This window comes from Leucoraja erinacea, chromosome 2 (genome assembly GCF_028641065.1).
Source record: "Leucoraja erinacea ecotype New England chromosome 2, Leri_hhj_1, whole genome shotgun sequence".
NCBI lineage: Eukaryota > Metazoa > Chordata > Chondrichthyes > Rajiformes > Rajidae > Leucoraja > Leucoraja erinaceus.
Window position 1 is genome coordinate 19,806,180 of NC_073378.1, and position 21,091 is coordinate 19,827,270.

General features: G+C 43.8%; 1 protein-coding gene across 2 annotated transcripts in view; it reads left to right on the forward strand.

Annotated features, from left to right (window-relative positions):
* Nucleotides 1-21,091, forward strand: part of c2h10orf67 (chromosome 2 C10orf67 homolog) — a 132,578-nt gene that overhangs the window by 76,582 nt on the left and 34,905 nt on the right. For both annotated transcript variants that reach the window (XM_055652437.1, XM_055652445.1), the window contains exon 10: nt 15,991-16,113. In XM_055652437.1, the coding sequence (XP_055508412.1) occupies nt 15,991-16,113 (123 nt within the window). The remainder of the gene's footprint in view (nt 1-15,990; nt 16,114-21,091) is intronic.

Here is a 21,091-nt window from a genome sequence, read left to right on the forward strand (position 1 = left end):
ATTGAACTCCAGGTTGTTGCGATGGCACCAGGACGCCAGCTGTGTCACTTCCTGTCTGTAGGCAGACTCCTCACCATCCTGGATCAGTCTAATCAGGGTTGTATCGTCCGTAAACTTGAGAAGTTTGACAGAGGAATCAGTGGCGGTGCAGTCATTGATGTAGAGAGAGTAGAGGAGAGGGGAGAGTACGCAACCTTGCGTTGCTCCTATGCTGAGGGTCTGCGGGTCTGAGATGTGCTTTCCCAGCCTCACATGCTGCTTCCTGTCTGTCAGGAAGCTGGTGATCCGCCCACAGAGGGGTTCAGGCACAGTCAACTTGGAAAGTCTGGAGTGTAGTAGCTCTGGCGCAATGGTGTTGAATGCAGAGCAAAAATCAACAAACAAAATCCTCACATAGGTCCCCTGTATGTCTAGGTGCTAGAGGATAAAGTGCAGGCCCAGGTTGACTCCATCATCCACAAAACTATTGGCCCGATATGCAAACTGCAGAGGGTCCAGAGGGTCCAGTTTGTGATATTTTTCAACTTGGCCAGCACTAGCCTTTCAAAGGTCTTCATGACTACAGAGGTCCGTGCGACAGGCCTGTAGTCATTAAGACCGTTAATCCATGCCTTTTTGAGTACAGGAACAATAGTGGAGACTTTGAAGCAGGCAGGGACAGTACAGGTTTGCAGGGACTGGTTGAAAATGTCTGTGTTGACCGGTGCCAGTTGTTCGGCACAGAGCTTGAGAGTAGAGGGGGAAACATTGTCCGGTCCTGGAGATTTCCAGCTTTTCTGATTCCTGAACAGCTTCTCCACCTCCTCTATTTTATTGGTGATGATGGAGAAGTGATGTTGTGCAGCACGGAGGGGGTGGGTAATTGGGTGTTAAATGGTGATTGGAGAGTGGTGGGTGGGAAAGCGTCCAGTCTTTTGAAAAGTAATTAATGAAGGCATTTAAAATGTAAAATATGATTAATTACCTGCATTGTAATATTTTATTACATGTAGGCAGTACTTTGGCACACCTAGTAGAGCTGCTGCCTCACCAATCCAGCTACCGGGTTCAATCTTGACCTCTGGTGCTGTGTACGTGAAGTTTGCATGTTCTTTAGATGGATGACAGCATGGATCTTTTCTCGGTGCCACATTCCTTCCACAACCTAAGATGTACGTTAATTGGACAATGAATGAAGACAGATTAAAATGGCTGCTTGATGGTTGCATGAGCTCGGTTGACTGAAGGGGCTGATTCTGTGTTGTATGACTCTATGGTGCTTCGAAATTTTAAGATCCTAAGAAATGAGACATGATTAGGTCATATTGTGCCTCAAACATTTTCTACCATTAGTTCAAAGCTCCAAACACTTCCCACTCACAAACACATCACCCATTTAAACACACTACCAGTTATTTAACCATAAATCACATTACTTGCCCTTGCTGGAGAAAGTGGTGAGCAGCCACCAATTGCAGACCAGCAGTGTCCTTCCTCGGTGTTAATTAATTCCATTTCATTGAAAAGATTTCATTGGCTCAGCCATGACAGAGACTGCATTTGGTGAAGAACTGGAAAATGTTGAGTTGCTATTGAATCATATTTGCCGTTTATGACCTCACTATATGTTGATTCCATATATACTGCCAAATGTGATTTACTAGGAATCAAATTAATATTGCAAAGCAACGTGTGTGGTACTTGCTCCAGGTGTGTGGTATGAGACACATGGACCAGCACAATTCAATCTTACAAGTTGCATAAACCATGCATTAATGTTCCAATTATGAACCGTAATCCAAATTGCACTCAAGCCGTAACATTTTAAAAATGCACTGCATTTAAATTTCTGCACATTGATTTAAAAAAAAGATTTGACACAATCTATGAATCCAAATTAAGGCTTTCTGAAGATTGTAAACTTCCAACCTACACAGACCAGAGATGCAAGACACTGCAAATGCAAAGTACAAACTGCTGCTGGGACTCAAAGGGTCAGGGAGCATTTGTGGAGGCAGAGGGATAGTTGTTGTTCCACATTGAGCACTAATAGAAACATAGAAACATAGAAATTAGGTGCAGGAGTAGGCCATTCGGCCCTTCGAGCCTGCACCGCCATTCAATATGATCATGGCTGATCATCCAACTCAGTATCCCGTACCTGCCTTCTCTCCATACCCCCTGATCCCCTTAGCCACAAGGGCCACATCTAACTCCCTCTTAAATATAGCCAATGAACTGGCCTCAACTACCCTCTGTGGCAGAGAGTTCCAGAGATTCACCACTCTCTGCGTGAAAAATGTTCTTCTCATCTCGGTTTTAAAGGATTTCCCCTTTATCCTTAAGCTGTGACCCTTGTCCTGGACTTCCCCAACATCGGGAACAATCTTCCTGCATCTAGCCTGTCCAACCCCTTAAGAATTTTGTAAGTTTCTATAAGATCCCCTCTCAATCTTCTAAATTCTAGAGAGTATAAACCAAGTCTATCCAGTCTTTCTTCATAAGACAGTCCTGACATCCCAGGAATCAGTCTGGTGAACCATCTCTGCACTCCCTCTATGGCAATAATGTCCTTCCTCAGATTTGGAGACCAAAACTGTACGCAATACTCCAGGTGTGGTCTCACCAAGACCCTGTACAACTGCAGTAGAACCTCTCTGCTCCTATACTCAAATCCTTTTGCAATGAAAGCTAACATACCATTCGCTTTCTTTACTGCCTGCTGCACCTGCATGCCTACCTTCAATGACTGGTGTACCTTGACACCCAGGTCTCGCTGCATCTCCCCCTTTCCCAATCGGCCACCATTTAGATAATAGTCTGCTTTCCTGTTTTTGCCACCAAAATGGATAACCTCACATTTATCCACATTATACTGCATCTGCCAAACATTTGCCCACTCACCCAGCCTATCCAAGTCACCCTGCAGTCTCCTAGCATCCTCCTCACAGCTAACACTGCCCCCCAGCTTAGTGTCATCCGCAAACTTGGAGATATTGCCTTCAATTCCCTCATCCAGATCATTAATGCAGGGTGTCGACTTGAAACCTCGACTGTCGCTTTCCATCTGCATATTTTACACCATTTTTTAATTCTTCACTCACTGCTGCATGGCTGGACTAGATATCATATTATCAAAATATGTCATCAATTTGTTTAAAGTATAAACATTTAAATCCTATCTGGCCGTGCAGCAGTGATCATGAAGAATAAAAAAGGCATATCATTATGAGGACGGAAATGGATAGTCGAGGTTTCTCGATAGTCGGGGCAGAAAACGCTGGTGGGTGTTTTGTACAGGCCACCTAACAGTAGTAGTGAAGTTGGAGATGGTATCAATCAGGAAATTAGAAATGCGTGCGACAAAGGCAAAACCGTTATAATGGGTGACTTCAATCTACATATAGTTTGGGTGAATCAAATTGGCAGGGGTGCTGAGGAAGAGGATTTCTTGGAATGTATGCGGGATAGTTATCTAAATCAACTTGTAGAGGAACCAACGAGAGAGCAGGCTATTTTAGACTGGGTATTGAGTAATGAGGAAGGGTTAGTTAGCAGTTTTGTTGTACGTGGCCCCTTGGGCAAGAGTGACCATAATATGGTTGAGTTCTTCATTAGGATGGAGAGTGACATTGTTAATTCAGAAACAATGGTTCTGAACTTAAAGGTAACTTTGAGGGTATGAGACGTGAATTGGCCAAGATTGACTGACAATTAATTCTAAAAGGGTTGACGGTGGATATGCAATGGAAGACATTTAAAGACTGCATGGATGAACTACAAAAATTGTTCATCCCAGTTTGGCAAAAGAATAAATCAGGGAAGGTAGTGCATCCGTGGATAACAAGGGACATCAGGGATAGTATCAAAGCGAAGGATGATGCGTACAAATTAGCCAGAAAAAGCAGCATACCGGAGGACTGGGAGAAATTCAGAGACCAGCAGAGGACAAAGGGCTTAATTAGGAAAGGAAAAATAGATTATGAAAGAAAACTGGCAGGGAACATAAAAACTGACTGCAAAAGTTTTTATAGATATGTGAAAAGAAAGAGATTAGTTAAAACAAATGTAGGTCCCTTGCAGTCAGAAACAGGTGAGTTGATCATGGGGAACAAGGATATGGCGGACCAATTGAATAACTACTTTGGTTCCGTCTTCACTAAGGAAGACATAAATAATCTGCCGGAAATAGCAGGGGACCGCGGGTCAAAGGAGTTGGAGGAATTGAGTGAAATCCAGGTTAGTCGGGAAGTGGTGTTGGGTAAATTGAATGGATTAAAGGCCGATAAATCCCCAGGGCCAGATAGGCTGCATCCCAGAGTACTTAAGGAAGTAGCTCCAGAAATAGTGGATGCATTAGTAATAATCTTTCAAAACTCTTTAGATTCTGGAGTAGTTCCTGAGGATTGGCGGGTAGCAAACGTAACCCCACTTTTTAAGAAGGGAGGGAGAGAGAAAACGGGGAATTACAGACCAGATAGTCTAACATCGGTAGTGGGGAAACTGCTAGAGTCAGTTATTAAAGATGGGATAGCAGCACATTTGGAAAGTGGTGAAATCATTGGACAAAGTCAGCATGGATTTACGAAAGGTAAATCATGTCTGACGAATCTTATAGAATTTTTCGAGGATGTAACTAATAGCGTGGATAGGGGAGAACCAGTGGATGTGATGTATCTGGACTTCCAGAAGGCTTTCGACAATGTCCCACATAAGAGATTAGTATACAAACTTAAAGCACAAGGCATTGGGGGTTCAGTATTGATGTGGATAGAGAACTGGTTGGCAAACAGGCAGCAAAGAGTAGGAGTAAACGGGTCCTTTTCACAATGGCAGGCAGTGACTAGTGGGGTACTGCAAGGCTCACTGCTGGGACCTTAGCTATTTACAATATATATTAATGATCTGGATGAGGGAATTGAAGGCAATATCTCCAAGTTTGCGGATGACACTAAGCTGGGGGGCAGTGTTAGCTGTGAGGAGGATGCTAGGAGACTGCAAGGTGACTTGGATAGGCTGGGTGAGTGGGCAAATGTTTGGCAGATGCAGTATAATGTGGATAAATGTGAGGTTATCCATTTTGGTAGCAAAAACAGGAAAGCAGACTATTATCTAAATGGTGGACGACTAGGAAAAGGGGAGATGCAGCGAGACATGGGTGTCATGGTACACCAGTCATTGAAAGTAGGCATGCAGGTGCAGCAGGCAGTGAAGAAAGCGAATGGTATGTTAGCTTTCATAGCAAAAGGATTTGAGTATAGGAGCAGGGAGGTTCTACTGCAGTTGTACAGGGTCTTGGTGAGACCACACCTGGAGTATTGCGTACAGTTTTGGTCTCCAAATCTGAGGAAGGACATTATTGCCATAGAGGGAGTGCAGAGAAGGTTCACCAGACTGATTCCTGGGATGTCAGGACGGTCTTATGAAGAAAGACTGGATAGACTTGGTTTATACTCTCTAGAATTTAGGAGACTGAGAGGGGATCTTATAGAAACTTACAAAATTCTTAAGCGGTTGAACAGGCTAGATGCAGGAAGATTGCTCCCGATGTTGGGGAAGTCCAGGACAAGAGGTCACAGCTTAAGGATAAGGGGGAAATCCTTTAAAACCGAGATGAGAAGAACTTTTTTCACACAGAGAGTGGTGAATCTCTGGAACTCTCTGCCCCAGAGGGTAGTTGACGCCAGTTCATTGGCTATATTTAAGAGGGAGTTAGATGTGGCCCTTGTGGCTAAGGGGATCAGAGGGTATGGAGAGAAGGCAGGTACGGGATACTGAGTTGGATGATCAGCCATGATCATATTGAATGGCGGTGCAGGCTCAAAGGGCCGAATGGCCTACTCCTGCACCTAATTTCTATGTTTCTATGTTTCAGGTCGAGAACCTGCATCAGTCCTCGACATGAAACAACATCACTCTCTCTCCCTCCACATATGTTCCCTGGCCCACTGAGTTTCATCATCCACCCTGCAGCCAACCCAGATCCTGACACCTTCCCAGCTACTCCAACCCTCACATCCTGAATTCTCTTACCCGTGACTGGCTTTCAATCTGTGATACCAGAGTAGCATGTCCCAGTTCAGGTAAATGCTAAAAGAATTGACAGCATTTTTCTGTCAGTTAATGAAACATTAACAGAAAGTCATGGTCCTTGGTACAGCTAAATTACAAAGTTATCAAAAGACTGCATAAGTATTTTAGAATATACTTGTTATTTAGAGCATTCAAAAACATTAAAATTAGCTCATAAGCCCAAGGAGCAGAATTAGCCTATTTTCAAGTCAGTTCAAGTTTAATGTCATATGCACAACTACAGTGAGGTACAATTACAATAAAATCCTCACTGGCAGCAGCATCAAGGGCATATAGATTCAGTCAACACACAAAAACATGGATAGGAAAGGTTTAGAGGGATATGAGCCAAACACTGACAGGCAGGCCTGGTATAGATGGGTCATCCTGGTTGACATGGGTTAGTTGGGCTGAGGCCTGTTTCCATGCCATATGACCCTATGGCTGTAAAATAAATGATACATAAATTATACAATTATGCATGCAACCTGCAATTAATGCAATCCATTGCTGAGGAACCTTAAAGCATTCCACAGGGCACAGGAGCAAAGGACAAGTAGAAAACGTTAGTGATGTAACCTGCAGGAGGATTCCGGTCCTGGACTCTAAAGCGCTGAGCCTGACTCGGATAATTTTTTAAAATTTGAGATGAAGTATGCCATTCCTGCTCTTACGGCCTGCAATATTTGCATGGAGGGTACAGAATCTGTATGGGTCTTTGAGCAAATAGATTTTTATTTAAATTCCTTTGTGTAGCACAATGTGGAATTATGTCTAGACCCCAATGTAAAAAATATCTGCCAATAATTAAGAGTTATTCCCACTACTTTGAAATGGGCAGGCCATAGTTTTTTTTAATGATATTGGTCATTTCTGTGAGATATAATCAAGAAATTCATGCAGTTTATTTAAACTTGAGCCAGATAAATGCTATTTTAGAGAAGCTCTTGGAGAACTGCCACATCTGGGATAGTAACTTCTGTATCTTTGAATTTACCCCTCATTGCTCAGTCACCAGAAGTATCCGACCAGGTTTCACATAAGTAACAATAAGTGTTTTTACAAGGTTTTTTTTTAACTGTTTACAGGGTAGTTTATTGTCACGTGTACTGAGATACAGTAAAAACCTTTTGTCACGTGCTATCCAGTCAAGTAGTCTTGTTCACCTCATCATTATTTTTAAGTTCCCGTGGTTTGTTCCAGAAAGCTTGTTTCATATTGCAGTGCATAAATGAGGGTTTCTCTGATTACAGGTTTTTAAGTGCTTGACAATTTATTTAATATAACCTCTATTTACTTAATATATTTTTTGTTTAAGAATTTTTATTCATTGTGCTTTCTGTGTATGTCATGCATTCTGTTCTAAAATTGCTCATGTAGCATCACCTCTACCTTTTCTCCTCCATCACACGTCTGCACCTGTCCACAAATGGACCCTACAGAAGCAAGTGTTTATAATGCAGAGAAAGTAGAATTTGTCAGCAGCTGACAAAACAAAGTGGAGGTTTCACGCGGATCGAGCTAGGGTTCATTATATTTTACAATACCAAGTTGAAAGTTCATCTCGTTGAGAAATGCAAATAAAATAGCATGCCCTTCAAAGATGATATATTTCTTTTAGGTAGCAGTTAAATATACCTCACCTGTTCTGATAACATGGTTAACAATGTAGCTGGATTTTCCATCCTTTACCAATTGAAATATAGAATCATAAATATTACAGTAATGCAATTATTTTATGAAATAATGTAAAATAGTTACCGGACAGTTAAGACATTTCTCATAAACCCAAGTTCAAGATATTACATTTCTTGTATCACAACACACTGTTCAAAATTCCAGTTTTAATTAATAAAGTAATGTTTGCTCATAGATTTTATGTGTTACAAGTATCGTTTTATATATATATCTGATATAACTCATGTAAAACCTGTTAGGTTTAACCTGTAAAGTTGACTTAGATTGGCAAACCCAGAAATCCAAACTAAAACTTAGCTTGACCTCTACAGAAAGTAGTCTGCCTATGCCAGATGGCAAGCTCTTATTTTGCACCTTGAACCCTTTGCCCTCACCAGAAAAAAAATTTCCATTTAAATAGCTGTCGATTTTGGTGAAAAGGGGCCTTTTGTAAGGGCAAAGAGTTGAAAACTGTATAAAAATGACAAAAAGAGTGCTATCCCAGTCATAATAGAATTATTAATTGCACTTTAGAAGGCATAAAATCTTCAGAGATTTTGTCATGTGCACACTTCAAAGTGATATACTTTCTCTATGATACTGTTATTTACATCAGGCAAAGTTCCTTCTCTTTACAGTTTTTATTTCTCCACTTCCAATTTATTTTTTACCTTTCTTATGGTTTTCATTCATTAATGTTTTTCTGAATAAAATCTTTATTTGCTGACTTTCTTTGGTCTTAGATTATCTTGTTAGAAATTGAGGATCTTTTTCTAAAAGTCCTGGAAGATATTTTCTCTCTTTTCATGTTTTTGACGTTATATGCCATAATACCCGAGCTATACCTTCATATTTACTGTTATAAATTCTTATATTTTAGCTTTAGAACCCTCTTTAACACACCATAGTGTAAGATATTTGTTACAAAATTATAATATTTGGGTGGAAACTATATGAATCTGTTTTCAATATTTTATTATATTTACTGTGATATAGAGTTAAACAGCTTTTTATTCATGATGAATGTTTATATTAATATCTGTTACAAATTATTTAATTGTTGTCGTTATGAATGTTTATTCAGCTATAGTTCATGAGCTTCTTTCTAATGGTCTACCATAAGTCTTTCTGTCCAAAGTATACTGGGCCATCTTGGAATACTAACCTTTCCCTCACCACTCAACCTTGATCCCAATATAAAGGTTTCTCTAACTTTTCTTCTATGCTTGTTTATTTCTGCTTTGAATTCATTTTAAGACTCACTGTGTGGATTTACCCATCATGTTTCATCTCGTGCCCTTTTGTAATATTGTACCTAGGTCTCTCTCCTCAGATACAGTCCTTTCCACCCTCAAATTAGCCTTCAATATCCTTCTCATAAAATCAACTCTTCTATCCCAGCCACTTTTGCTATCATCTTCAACTTGGAGAAGAAATTTGACATTTCCACAGAATAATTCAAGATGCAGGATATTGTTGGGGCAATAAACAAACTGCTGGAAGAACTCGGCCGGTTAAGCAGCATCTACCAAGAACACCTGTACCTTCTTCACAAAGGTCGGCATGAAAGGAGAATATGGCCAGAGTGGCGTGGGTCTTTGATGATACTAGCTGCTTTTTTGGCAGTTGTGATGAATTATCTTCCAATTTCTGTCATATTTCTGGATTTGTGATTCCATATTTGAGTTCAACTTTTGCCCACTTGAATACTTCAGTCTGTGTTGAAATAGGTTTCCTAAAGCTTAAACATTGTTTTACTAAGCTAACTGTAAGGTTTGCTGACTAAATTAAATTAAATAATAGTCACTGAGGTAACTATCTTAAAATCAGACCAGTTATAAGATCTGTAAAAAAAATATTTGAGTCAATCAAATCAAGCAGCATCTGCTGAGGTCTTCTAGCAGTTTGTTGGTTTCTCTGCGTTTGCAGTCTCCTGTGTCTTGATTTTATTGGGATTGTGATTAAAAAAAAAGAACTAGATGAGTGCCTGGTACCAGTTTTCACTGAGTTAATATTGAACCATCATATGATGATATATTCCTCAAAAAGCAGGTGACTGAATTAGAGAATTAATTAGTGAAATGTGTATTGAGTAAAATGGTACATGACACTTTGTTCAGCATCCTATTTGACCCTGAACTGAATTTCTGAGTATTCTCACCTTCATAAAATTAGCTTTCTTGCACTTTTGACCATCTTTGTTCTGCCTCAGCCTGTCTGTTGCTAAAAACTCGCAAGCTATTATTTACCTGAAGTCTCAATTCTGATGAGTGTAGTAGTCATCTTCTACACTCCCTGAACCTGAACTCATCCAAAACTCGGCTGCATATATCCTAACTTATAACGTTTCTTTGATCCATTACATTTTTTCTTCATAACATGCGTCCAGGGATCAGAAAGATGATAATTTGTAAAATTCTATTTTTTCCTTTCAAAATGATCCATGGTCTCTCCCATCCCTTTCTCTGCATTTTCCTACAGTCCTCTGAGAACTCTGGGTTCCATGTTCTTTCTTTTTCAAATATTGCCTTTGTTCACCCGTTATTGGAAACTTTATTGCATAAGCTCTGATGTACCCTCCCCATATGTTCCCATTTCTTTTCTCCTGCTGTTTAAGATTCCTGAAACATTTCTTTGCTGACTATAGTCATAAGAACGTGATCCAAATAACACCCTCATTAGTTTGATACCATTGTAGTATGATTAAGTTCCTGAGATAGAATCTGGGACATTTAACAGAATGAAATGAGCTGTTCAGAGATGTGTTTTTTTTGTTACTAATTTCGCAGTTATTTTGTATGAGGACAATCCATACATCACGTTCACAAGTTATAGGAGTAGAATTAGGCCATTTGGCCCATCAAGTCCACTCCATCATTCAATCATGGCTGATTGAACTAAGAACTAAGATGACGTCGACGACGGCTGCCACAGTGCTCCTGGCTGTTTTGTCTGTGTTTGTTAATTTGTGTTGTCTATGGAAATCCCACAAAGATTACTTTCAGGAGGGAGGAACTCATTAACATCAGACATTTGGTTCCTCCAAACATTGTTCCGGATTTCCCTTACTTACTGGATTATTTGGATATACGTCAGCGGGGCTGTGGCTATGTCCAAGGCCGTGAGACGCAGGAGAACCTGGGAGGAAGCGCTCTGGCGCACTCGTCTGACTCCAGCAACGAGGATTATTCACACCGCTCCCGAGTATATTCCTTGGAAACCTATGTTCTCTTAACAACAAAGTGGATGAACTCCAACTCCTGTGCCAAACACACAAGGACTTCTCTTGATCCGCTGCCCTGTGCTTCACCGAGACCTGGCTGTGTGTGTCGACCCTGGACAATGCACTGCAACTCCCTGGCTTTCAACTACATAGAGCGGACCGCGAACCGGAGGCAGCAGGGAAATCAAGAAGCAGTGGAATATGCACTGTCAAATTCCTTGTTGTATACATACTTGGCTAATAAATTTATTCTGATTTCGATTCTGATTCTGAACAAGGGTCTCGACCCGAAACATCACCTATTCCTTCGCTCCATAGATGCTGCCTCACCCACTGATTTACTCCAGCATTTTTGTCTACCTTAGATTTTTTTCAGTATCTGCAGTTCTTACTTAAACTGATTCTGATTCTGACCTCTATCAACCATGCCATGATAGCTTTGACTTCCAATGCATATCTATAAATCTATGCTATGCGAAATGTAGACACAAAATGCTGGAGTAACTCAGCGGGACAGGCAGCATATCTGGAGAGAAGGAATGACATTTTGGGTCTAAACCCTTCTTCAAACTGTGTCTACCTTTAAACCAGCATGTGCAGTTTTTTCCTACACATTCTCTGCTATGTGTAATACTAGTATAATCTTCCTGAAAACTTGGACTGGTAGCAAAGTAATTTAAAGTTGTTGGGGAATGTGCAAATAATTTTCCTACGGGCAAAAATCGCATTCCACAGAAGACTGATCACACGTCCTCAGATGGCCTTTCCATGCTTTCATTCCAAACTATCATCTTCACAGAGAATGGCCAGACTAGCTTTTGTAAGCAAAGAAATATGTAATAATGCTAGGAACTCCATTTTTTTTTACGTCCCATAGTTGGTCTGATATTAAGAGACTATCATTTAATTGAATTTAAAGTCAGCAAACCTTACAATGAGCTTAATTAAACAATTTTGAAGCTTTATGAAACCTTCTATTTCAACCCAGAATTAAGTATTCTATTGGGCAAAAACTGAACCCAGATATGGAATCACAAATCCAAAAACATGAGGAAAATTGGAAGATAATCCCCAAAACTGCCTCAAAAAAGCAGCTAGAATCATCAAAGACCCCCACCACCCAGGCCACATGTTCTTGTCACCCCTACCATTGGGAAGAAGATACAGGAGTTCATTTTAGTTTATTGCCACGTGTACTAAGGTACAGTGGAAAGCTGCTGTTGTGTGCTATCCAGTCAGCAGAAATCCAATACATGATTACAATTCAGCCATTTACAGGGTATGGATACATGATAAAGGAATAACTTTTATGGCAAGGTAAAGCCAGCAAAGTCCGATTAAGGATAGACCGAGGATCACCAAAGAGGCAGATAGTAGTTCAGCACTGCTCTCTGGTTGTGGTAAGATGATTCAGTTGCCTGATAACAGCTGGGAAGAAGCTGTCCCTAAACTCTGGAAGTGTGTGTTTTCACACTTGTATACCTTTTGCCTAATGGGAGAGATGAGAACAGGTGGCCAGGGTGCGACTCGTCCTTGATAATGCTGACCAAGGCAACATGAGGTATAAATGGAGTCAATAGAAGGAAACTTGGTTAGTGTGATGGTCTGGACTGCATCCACAATTCAATTAAATTTCTAGTGGTCTTGGATGGATATGTTCCCAAGCCAAGCTGAGATTCATCCTGATAAATGCTTTCTATGGTACATCTGTAGAAGTTGGCGAGAGTGTAGGGGGCATGACGAGCTTACTAAGCCTTCTAAGCAAGTGGAGGCACTGATTCAGATTCAGATTCAGATTCAATTTTAATTGTCATTGTCAGTGTACAGTACAGAGACAACGAAATGCATTTAGCATCTCCCTGGAAGAGCGACATAGCAAACGATTTGAATAAATAATAATAAGTGGGGGGGGGTCCGGGGGGGGGTGGTGATTGGCAGTCACCGAGGTACGTTGTTGAGTAGAGTGACAGCCGCCGGAAAGAAGCTGTTCCTCGACCTGCTGGTTCGGCAACGGAGAGACCTGTAGCGCCTCCCGGATGGTAGGAGGGTAAACAGTCCATGGTTGGGGTGAGAGCAGTCCTTGGCGAAGCTGAGCGCCCTCCGCAGACAGCGCTTGCTTTGGACAGACTCAATGGAGGGGAGCGAGGAACCGGTGATGCGTTGGGCAATTTTCACCACCCTCTGCAATGCCTTCCGGTCGGAGACAGAGCAGTTGCCATACCATACTGTGATGCAGTTGGTAAGGATGCTCTCGATGGTGCAGCGGTAGAAGTTCACCAGGATCTGAGGAGACAGATGGACCTTCTTCAGTCTCCTCAGGAAGAAGGGACGCTGATGAGCCTTCTTGATCAGAGTAGAGGTATTGTGGGTCCAAGAGAGGTCATCGGAGATGTTGACTCCCAGGAACCTGAAGCTAGAAACACGTTCCACCTCCGTCCCGTTAATGTGGATGGGGGTGTGCGTGCCGCCTCTGGACTTCCTGAAGTCTACATTGATCTCCTTGGTCTTCTTGGAGTTAAAGGCCAGGTTGTTGTCAGCGCACCATGCTGCTAAGTGCTGGACCTCCTCTCTGTAGGCCAGCTCATCGTTGTTGCTGATGAGGCCAATCACCGTTGTATCATCTGCATACTTGATGATGGTGTTAGTACCATGTACAGGTGTGCAGTCATAGGTGAAGAGGGAGTAGAGGAGGGGGCTCAGCACACAGCCCTGTGGAACGCCGGTGTTCAGGGTGAGGGTTGAAGAGGTGTGCTTGTCTAACCTCACAGACTGGGGTCTGTTGGTTAGAAAGTCCAGTATCCGGTTGCAGAGGGAGGGGTCGATGCCCAGGTTACCGAGTTTGGTTATCAGCTTTGATGGTATAATGGTGTTGAATGCTGAGCTGTAATCGATGAACAGCATTCTTACGTAAGTGTCTCTGTTGTCGAGGTGGGAGAGGGCGGAGTGAAGTGCCGTTGAGATGGCATCCTCCGTACTCCTGTTCTTGCGGTAGGCAAACTGATAGGGATCCAGTGTGGGGGGTAGGCAGCTTTTGAGGTGTGCCAGGACCAGCCTCTCGAAGCACTTGGTGATGATGGGGGTAAGTGCAACTGGGCGGAAGTCGTTGAGGCTTGCCGCAGTGGAGTGTTTTGGCACTGGCACGATGAGGTGGTTTTAAGGCAAGTGGGGACAACTGACTTGCTTCCTTGGTCCTTGCTTCAATATGGGTGGTCCAGGAGACCTCATTGGTAATATGGATTCCTAGGATTTTGAAGTTTTCAACCATCTCTACTTCGGCACCGTCAATGCAAACCGGGGAATGTGTATCGCTTTGCTCTCCTTTGTCTAGCTGACATTGAGTACAGTACCCCTGTACCTTCAGGTTCAAGAATAACTTGTTCCCAACAACTAAAGTGCTCTGGAACACAACAGAACACTAACCTCAACCATGAAGTGTGGACTGTGTTTGGTTGCACTCAGAACTTGGGTTTTTTGCACTAGTATTGGGGTCACTATTTAATTGAAACTAGACTAAGTGGGACCCGTTGGGTACCTGTCACACAGGAGGCTTGTTCCCCCAATGCAATATTCCACCACTCACCCATAGCCCCCAACTGCACAGGTGCAGCTCATGTCCCTCTCTCCCCCTCCTCTTCACCCTCCCTCTTCTTTCCCCTCTCCTCCTCCCCTCCCCCATTCCCTCCCTCATCTCTCTCTCCCTCTCCTTTCCCGTACCCTCAGTCACTCCCTCCCTCCCTCCATAACTCCTCTCCCCTCACTACCCCCTCCTATCCCTCTATCCGCCACCTCCCCCACTCCTCACCTCCCCCTATCCCCCCATTATCCCCCATCTCCTCCTATCCCACACTATCTCTCCTCACCTTCCCCACTGCCCTCCTCTCCCTCTATTCCCCACTCCCTACCTCCCCCTACTCCCCCTTTATTCCCCCTCCTCCCCCACTCTCCCTCACCTCCTCCTTCTTTTCCCTCTCATCCTACCCTCCCCCAATCTCCCCCACCTCTCCTTTTCCCTACCCTCAGTCACTCCCTCCCTCCATAACTACTCTTCCCACCCTACTCCCCTCCTCTCCCTCTATCTCCTCTCCTACCCCACTCTCCCTCCCCAGGATCTCGAGGTTGCCGCCCCTCCCTCTTCTTGCATGTCCCAGAGGAGCATCAGCCATCGGCGCCCTCGGAGCCAGGCATCGGATCGGCCCGGAAGCACCAGCAGCTCATCCATGCCGGCGTGTGGGCAGGAGGGGGCAGAGCTCGGAGAAAGGATGGGGGAAGAGCCATGGGGGATCCACCAGCATCAAACTCTCCGCTTTCCGTTTGGTGACATCTCCCGGGCCGGGCCGGGCCGGGCCGGGCCGCTTCCGGTCCCTCCGAAAATTGTGTCCGGTTGGAGACCTCTGGCTGCCATCCTCAGATCCAGGAAAGATGCGATGGCGCAGGAAGGGGCGGTCCGTTCCGCGGAGTGACATGAGAAGAGACCAATCCGCACGGCGCTAACTGCCAGGAGAGAAGATCGATCTGCGCAAGCACGGCTTTTACGATTCTTAAACCTCACTAACTTTTACAATAGACCACCGATTAGAATGAAACTTGGTGCACTCGCATCACAGGAGAACGATGAGTGAGCTGGCGAAAAATTGTAGCGCTATCGCGTATCGTAAATAGAAAAAACGCGCAAACCGGAAGAGCATAAGGTCAGAGTTTTAATTATGTATAGATGTTGTTTATTATCTACAGTATGTATATTGTTTTACAGGCCTGTTATGTGCTGCAAGAATTTCATTGCTCTGCTGTTGGTACATATGACACTGAATCACTCTTGACTTACCAAACTAAATAATTCACCAATTTCATTCAAATCAAAATAAATGACCATCTTTGCCATTTAAGTGTTACTAATGGAAGAGAGGCTCCTACCCATATATTCTTTACTTTGGTGTTCCACCCATCGACCAATTGTAAATTGTCTTGTCACTGTTGAAAACTCATTAATTTCTGCAGATTTTCTTTAAATTTATCACCTAAAACCCCTTTTTCCAATACAGATGGAAGAAAGTGAAGAGAGCTCAAAAGTTCATCTATCTCCAAAAGAAAAGGAATCGGAATTAAGTCATCAGACGGGCACCTCGTCTTCGATAGAGATAGATTCTGCTACTGAGAAGAAATTGGTAGTACAGATAATAAAGTACAAATGTTGTATTAACTGTTTACATGACGTTTATTGTAGGAATAAACAAGGTAGAGATCCAATGCTGAAAAGAAATCAAATATGTGAATAAATAATTTACAAATCATGATACAAAAAATCTGAGATAAAATCAGAACACTTTGAAAATGTTCAGTGCGTAAGGCAGCATCCTCTCTCATAGAAACATAGAAATTAGGTGCAGGAGTAGGCCATTCGGCCCTTCGAGCCTGCACCGCCATTCAATATGATCATGGCTGATCATCCAACTCAGTATCCCGTACCTGCCTTCTCTCCATACCCTCTGATCCCCTTAGCCACAAGGGCCACATCTAACTCCCTCTTAAATATAGCCAATGAACTGGCCTCAACTACCCTCTGTGGCAGAGAGTTCCAGAGATTCGCCACTCTCTGCGTGAAAAAATCTTCTCATCTCGGTTTTAAAGGATTTCCCCCTTATCCTTAAGCTGTGACCCCTTGTTCTGGACTTCCCCAACATCGGGAACAATCTTCCTGCATCTAGCCTGTCCAACCCCTTAAGAATTTTGTAAGTTTCTATAAGATCCCCTCTCAATCTTCTAAATTCTAGAGAGTATAAACCAAGTCTAAACCATCTTCTGCAACTTCAAGGAAGATGAAAGCCTCCTGAAAGTAGCAGAAAACTACATGTCTAGAGCTAATGATGAACTTAAGATAGTGCTATAATTCAAAATATTGAAGAGAATAATGCAACCAAAAGATAATAAATCCCCTGAATTATTAGGTTTTGAAGGAGGCAGCTAGGGGGATAGTTGGATATGCTAGTTGGATGCACAGAAGGCGGCACAATGGCACAGCCGTAGAGTTGCTGCCTTATAGGTTTAGAAACCCAGGTTCGATCCCAGGTTACAGAGATTGTACGTTCTCTCTGTGACCAGCTGGGTTTTTTCCAGATGCTCCAGTTTCCTCCCACACTCCAAAGAAGTATAGGTTTGTTGGTTAATTGGCTTTGGTAAATTATAAATTGTATAATCTGTGTGTAATGTATAAATTGTAATGTATAATGTAATGTATAAATTATAATGTATAAAATAGTGGGCCTGTCCCACTTAGGCGATTATTTGGGCCACTACAGGTGACTGCCGCAAAATTGTCAACATGTTGAAAAATTTTAGACGACAGGGGCATCACATTTTTGCTGTCGTAGGTTGTTGTAGTTTGACGTAGGTGTTGTCGTAGGTTGTCGCCAAGTGTCATAGGTGAATTCCATTAAAATTAGTCCCCGGCAGTCGCCTAAAGAGTCGCCTTAGTGGGACAGGCCCTTTCGTGTAGAGAGGTGATCGCTGGTCAGTGTGGACTTGATAGACTGAAGGGCCTGTTTGTGCGTGGTATCTCTAAACTGAACTAGTTGGCCTTTTCAAGAAAAGAGGGAGATAGAGAGTGTTATTAAAGACCAGTAGTCTGACATAAGTAGTAAAGCAAATGCTAGAATCTATTGTTGAGGAAGTGGTAACAGGGCACTTAGAGATAATATTAGAATTAGTGAAAACATAGAAGGGGAAAACAAACCATTGCAGAAACAGACACAAAATGCTGGAGTAACTCGGGTCAGGCAGCATCTCTGGATAACATGGATTTTGGCTTCAATAGACTGGGGAAACTCATCCATTGAGTGCTATCTGTGGAGGCAAAGGTATAGCTGACATTTCGGATGGAGACCTTTCATCATAAATACAGAACAGTTCAGTGTGTCTATATATCATAGACCATATATATAAACACATATAAATAAACAGATAATGTGCAATAGGCTGTTATAGTTCAGAGTTAGTTTGATGGTGAGTTTAATAGCCTGATGGCTGTGGGGAAGTAGCTGTTCCTGAACCTGGATATCAGCAGATTTCAGGCTCCTGTACCTTCTACCTGATGGCAGCAGAGAGATGAATGTGTGGCCAGGATGGTGTGGGTCCTTGATGATGTTGGCAGCCTTTTTGAGGCAGCGACTGCGATAGATCCCTTCGATGGTGGGGAGGTCAGAGCCGATGATAGACTGAGCAGTGGTCAGATTCCAGTATTTGCTGGGCTGGGAAGGCTGGGCTGGGAAGACCCAGATCTGTCAAGGACTGTGGGGTGGTCACAACTTTCTGCATTCTTTTCCGCTCCTGGACGCTCAAGTTGCCGAACCAAGCCACGATGTAACCAGTCAGTATGCTCTCTACTGTGCACCTGTAGAAGTTCGAGAGAGTCCTCTTTGACATACCAACTCTCCGTAATCTTCTCAGGAAGTAAAGGCGCTGATGTGCTTTCTTTATAATTGCATCAATGTGCTGGGACCAGGAAAGATCTTCAGAAATATGCACGCCCAGGAATTTGAAGTTCTTGACCCTTTCCACCATCATCCCGTTGATATAAACGGGATTGTGGGTCCCTATCCTACCCCCTCCAAAGACTGCAATCAGTTCCTTGGTTTTGCTGGTGTTGAGAGCCAGGTTATTGTGCTGGCACCATTTGGTCAATCGGTTGATCTCCCTTCTATACTGTGACTCGTCCTCGTCAGTGATTTGACCCACAACAGTGGTGTCATCGGCAATCTTGATGATGGAGTTCGCACTGTGTCCAGCTACACAGTCATGAGTATAGAGTGAGTACAGCAGGGGGCTGAGCACACAGCCTTGAGGTGCTCCCGTGCTGATTGTTATTGAAGAGGACACATTTCCACCAATACGGACAGACTGGTCTAGGATGAGGAAGTCGAGGATCCAATTGCAGAGGGATGCGCAGAGACCCAGATCTGAGAGCTTAGTAACCAGCTTGGAGGGGATGATGGTGTTAAACGCCAAGCTGTATTCAATGAATAACGGCCTGACATATGAGTCCAAGTGGTTCAGAGCAGAGTGGAGAGCCAGTGAGATCGCATCCACCGTTGATCTGTTGTGGCGGTAAGCGAACTGCAGTGGGTCCAGATTTTTGTCGATGTAGGAGTTGATATGCTCCATGATCAACCTCTCAAAGCACTTCATCACCACAGACGTTATTGCCACTGGTCGATAATCATTGAGGCACGTCACCTTGCTCTTCTTGGGCACCGGTATTAGTGAACCCTTTTAAAGCAGGTGGGAACCTCAGACCTCAGAAGCGAGAGATTGAAAATGTCCGTGAAAACGCCAGCCAGTTGGTCCACACAGGTTTTTAGAACACGACCGGGTATACATCATGTCCAGGCTCTTTCCGAGGGTTCAACCCCCTAAGGGATCTTCTGACAATCATGGTGAATGGGGGCTCGGGAAGGCTCATCTGTGTTCTCCCTATCAAAGCGTGCGTAAAACGCATTGAGCTCGTCACGGAGTGATGCTTCGCTGACAATTGAGCTGCCTCCTGATTTCGCCTTCTAGGAGGTGATGGCATTCAAGCCATGCCACAGTTGCCAAACATCCCTCTCATCCTCCAGTTTGGAGCAGAAGTCCCATTTGGCCTTTTTGATGGCCTTACCAAGGTCGTATCTGGACTTGTTGTAGACCTCTGCATCTCCAGACCTGAATGCCCGGGATCTGGACTTCAGAAGAGTGCGGATCCCATGGTTCATCCAAGGTTCTGGTTAGGAAACACTCGGAAGGTTTTTGTGGGGATGCAGTCCTCCACACATTTCTTTATGAAGTCTGTAACGACTGTGGCGTATTCATTTAGGTCCGTTGCCGAGTCCCTGAACATTGCACAATCTACAGACTCCAAACAGTCCTGGAGTTGTTCCTCTGCCCCCTCCTCACCCGACCAGCTCTGTGCAGTCCTCACTTCTGGGGGTGCGCTCTTCAATTGCTGCCTATAGTATGGTCGGATTTACTGAAGTGAGGGCGAGGGATAGAGCGATAGGCATCTTTGATGGTCGTGTAGCAGTGATCGAGGATGATTGGTGCTGCAGGAGACATGTTGATGGAAGTTAGGGAGTGATTTCTTCAGGTTGGCTTTGTTGAAGTCCCCGGCTATGGTGGTGAACACCTCGGGGTAAGCCGTCTGGTGCTTGTTGACCACGGCGTGCAGCTCCTCCAGTGCCAGATGGACATCAGCCTGGAGTGGGATGTAGACTGCGGTCAGGATGATGGAGGTGAATTCCCTCGGTAGGTAGAAGGAACGGCACTTCACAGCCCAGTGTTCCCGGTGTGGAGAGCAGGAGTTGGATAGGACTGCCACGTCTGAGCACCACGCAGAGTTGACCATGAGGCAGACGCCCCCTCCTCTCCCTTTCCCAGATGCCAGTGTGCGTTCCATGCGATGGCTGGAGAAACCTTCAGGCTGGACTGCTGAGTCTGGGATGCTGGGGCTGAGCCATGTCTCTGTGAAACAGAACACATAGCATTCCCTCGGCTCCCTTTGGTAAAGCAGTCTTGTCCTTAGGTCCTCCACTTAAATGATGAGGACCAAGCAATCTATCTTTGTTTTTTTCCCAGGGAGAGGACTCCTGTGTGAGAGTAGTCGTGCAGGAAATGAAGGAAATGTCTTTGATGGCTCCATCAGCAATGATAGTGGGGATGTCACTTTTCCAGAAAAAGGAGGGCATTTCATCTTGAGAACAGATGCAACACGATGGAGAAACTGAGGGAAAGGGATAGTGCCATTACAAGGAGGCAGGACATATAGTCTAGTAGCAGTAGGTTTACAGTAGATATCGGTGGCTAGCTTCTCTCCTCTGGTGGGGACAGCGAGATTCGGAAAAGGAAGCGAAGCGTAAAGAAGTGAAGGGTGGCATAGTGGTGCAGCGGTAGAGTTGCTGCCTCACAGCGTCAGAGACCCGAGCTCATTCCTGACTACGGGTGCTGTTAGGCACAAATATTGTAGGCATCGTGTTTGGCACAATTATTGTCGGCCTGTTCCTGTACTGACCTTCGTTCTTCATTCTCTTTCTCCACAGGTGCTGACTGTGTTGTTGAGTATTGCTGAGAACTGTTAAAATGCCCTCTTCGTACAATTGAAGAATTCATTTCTAATTT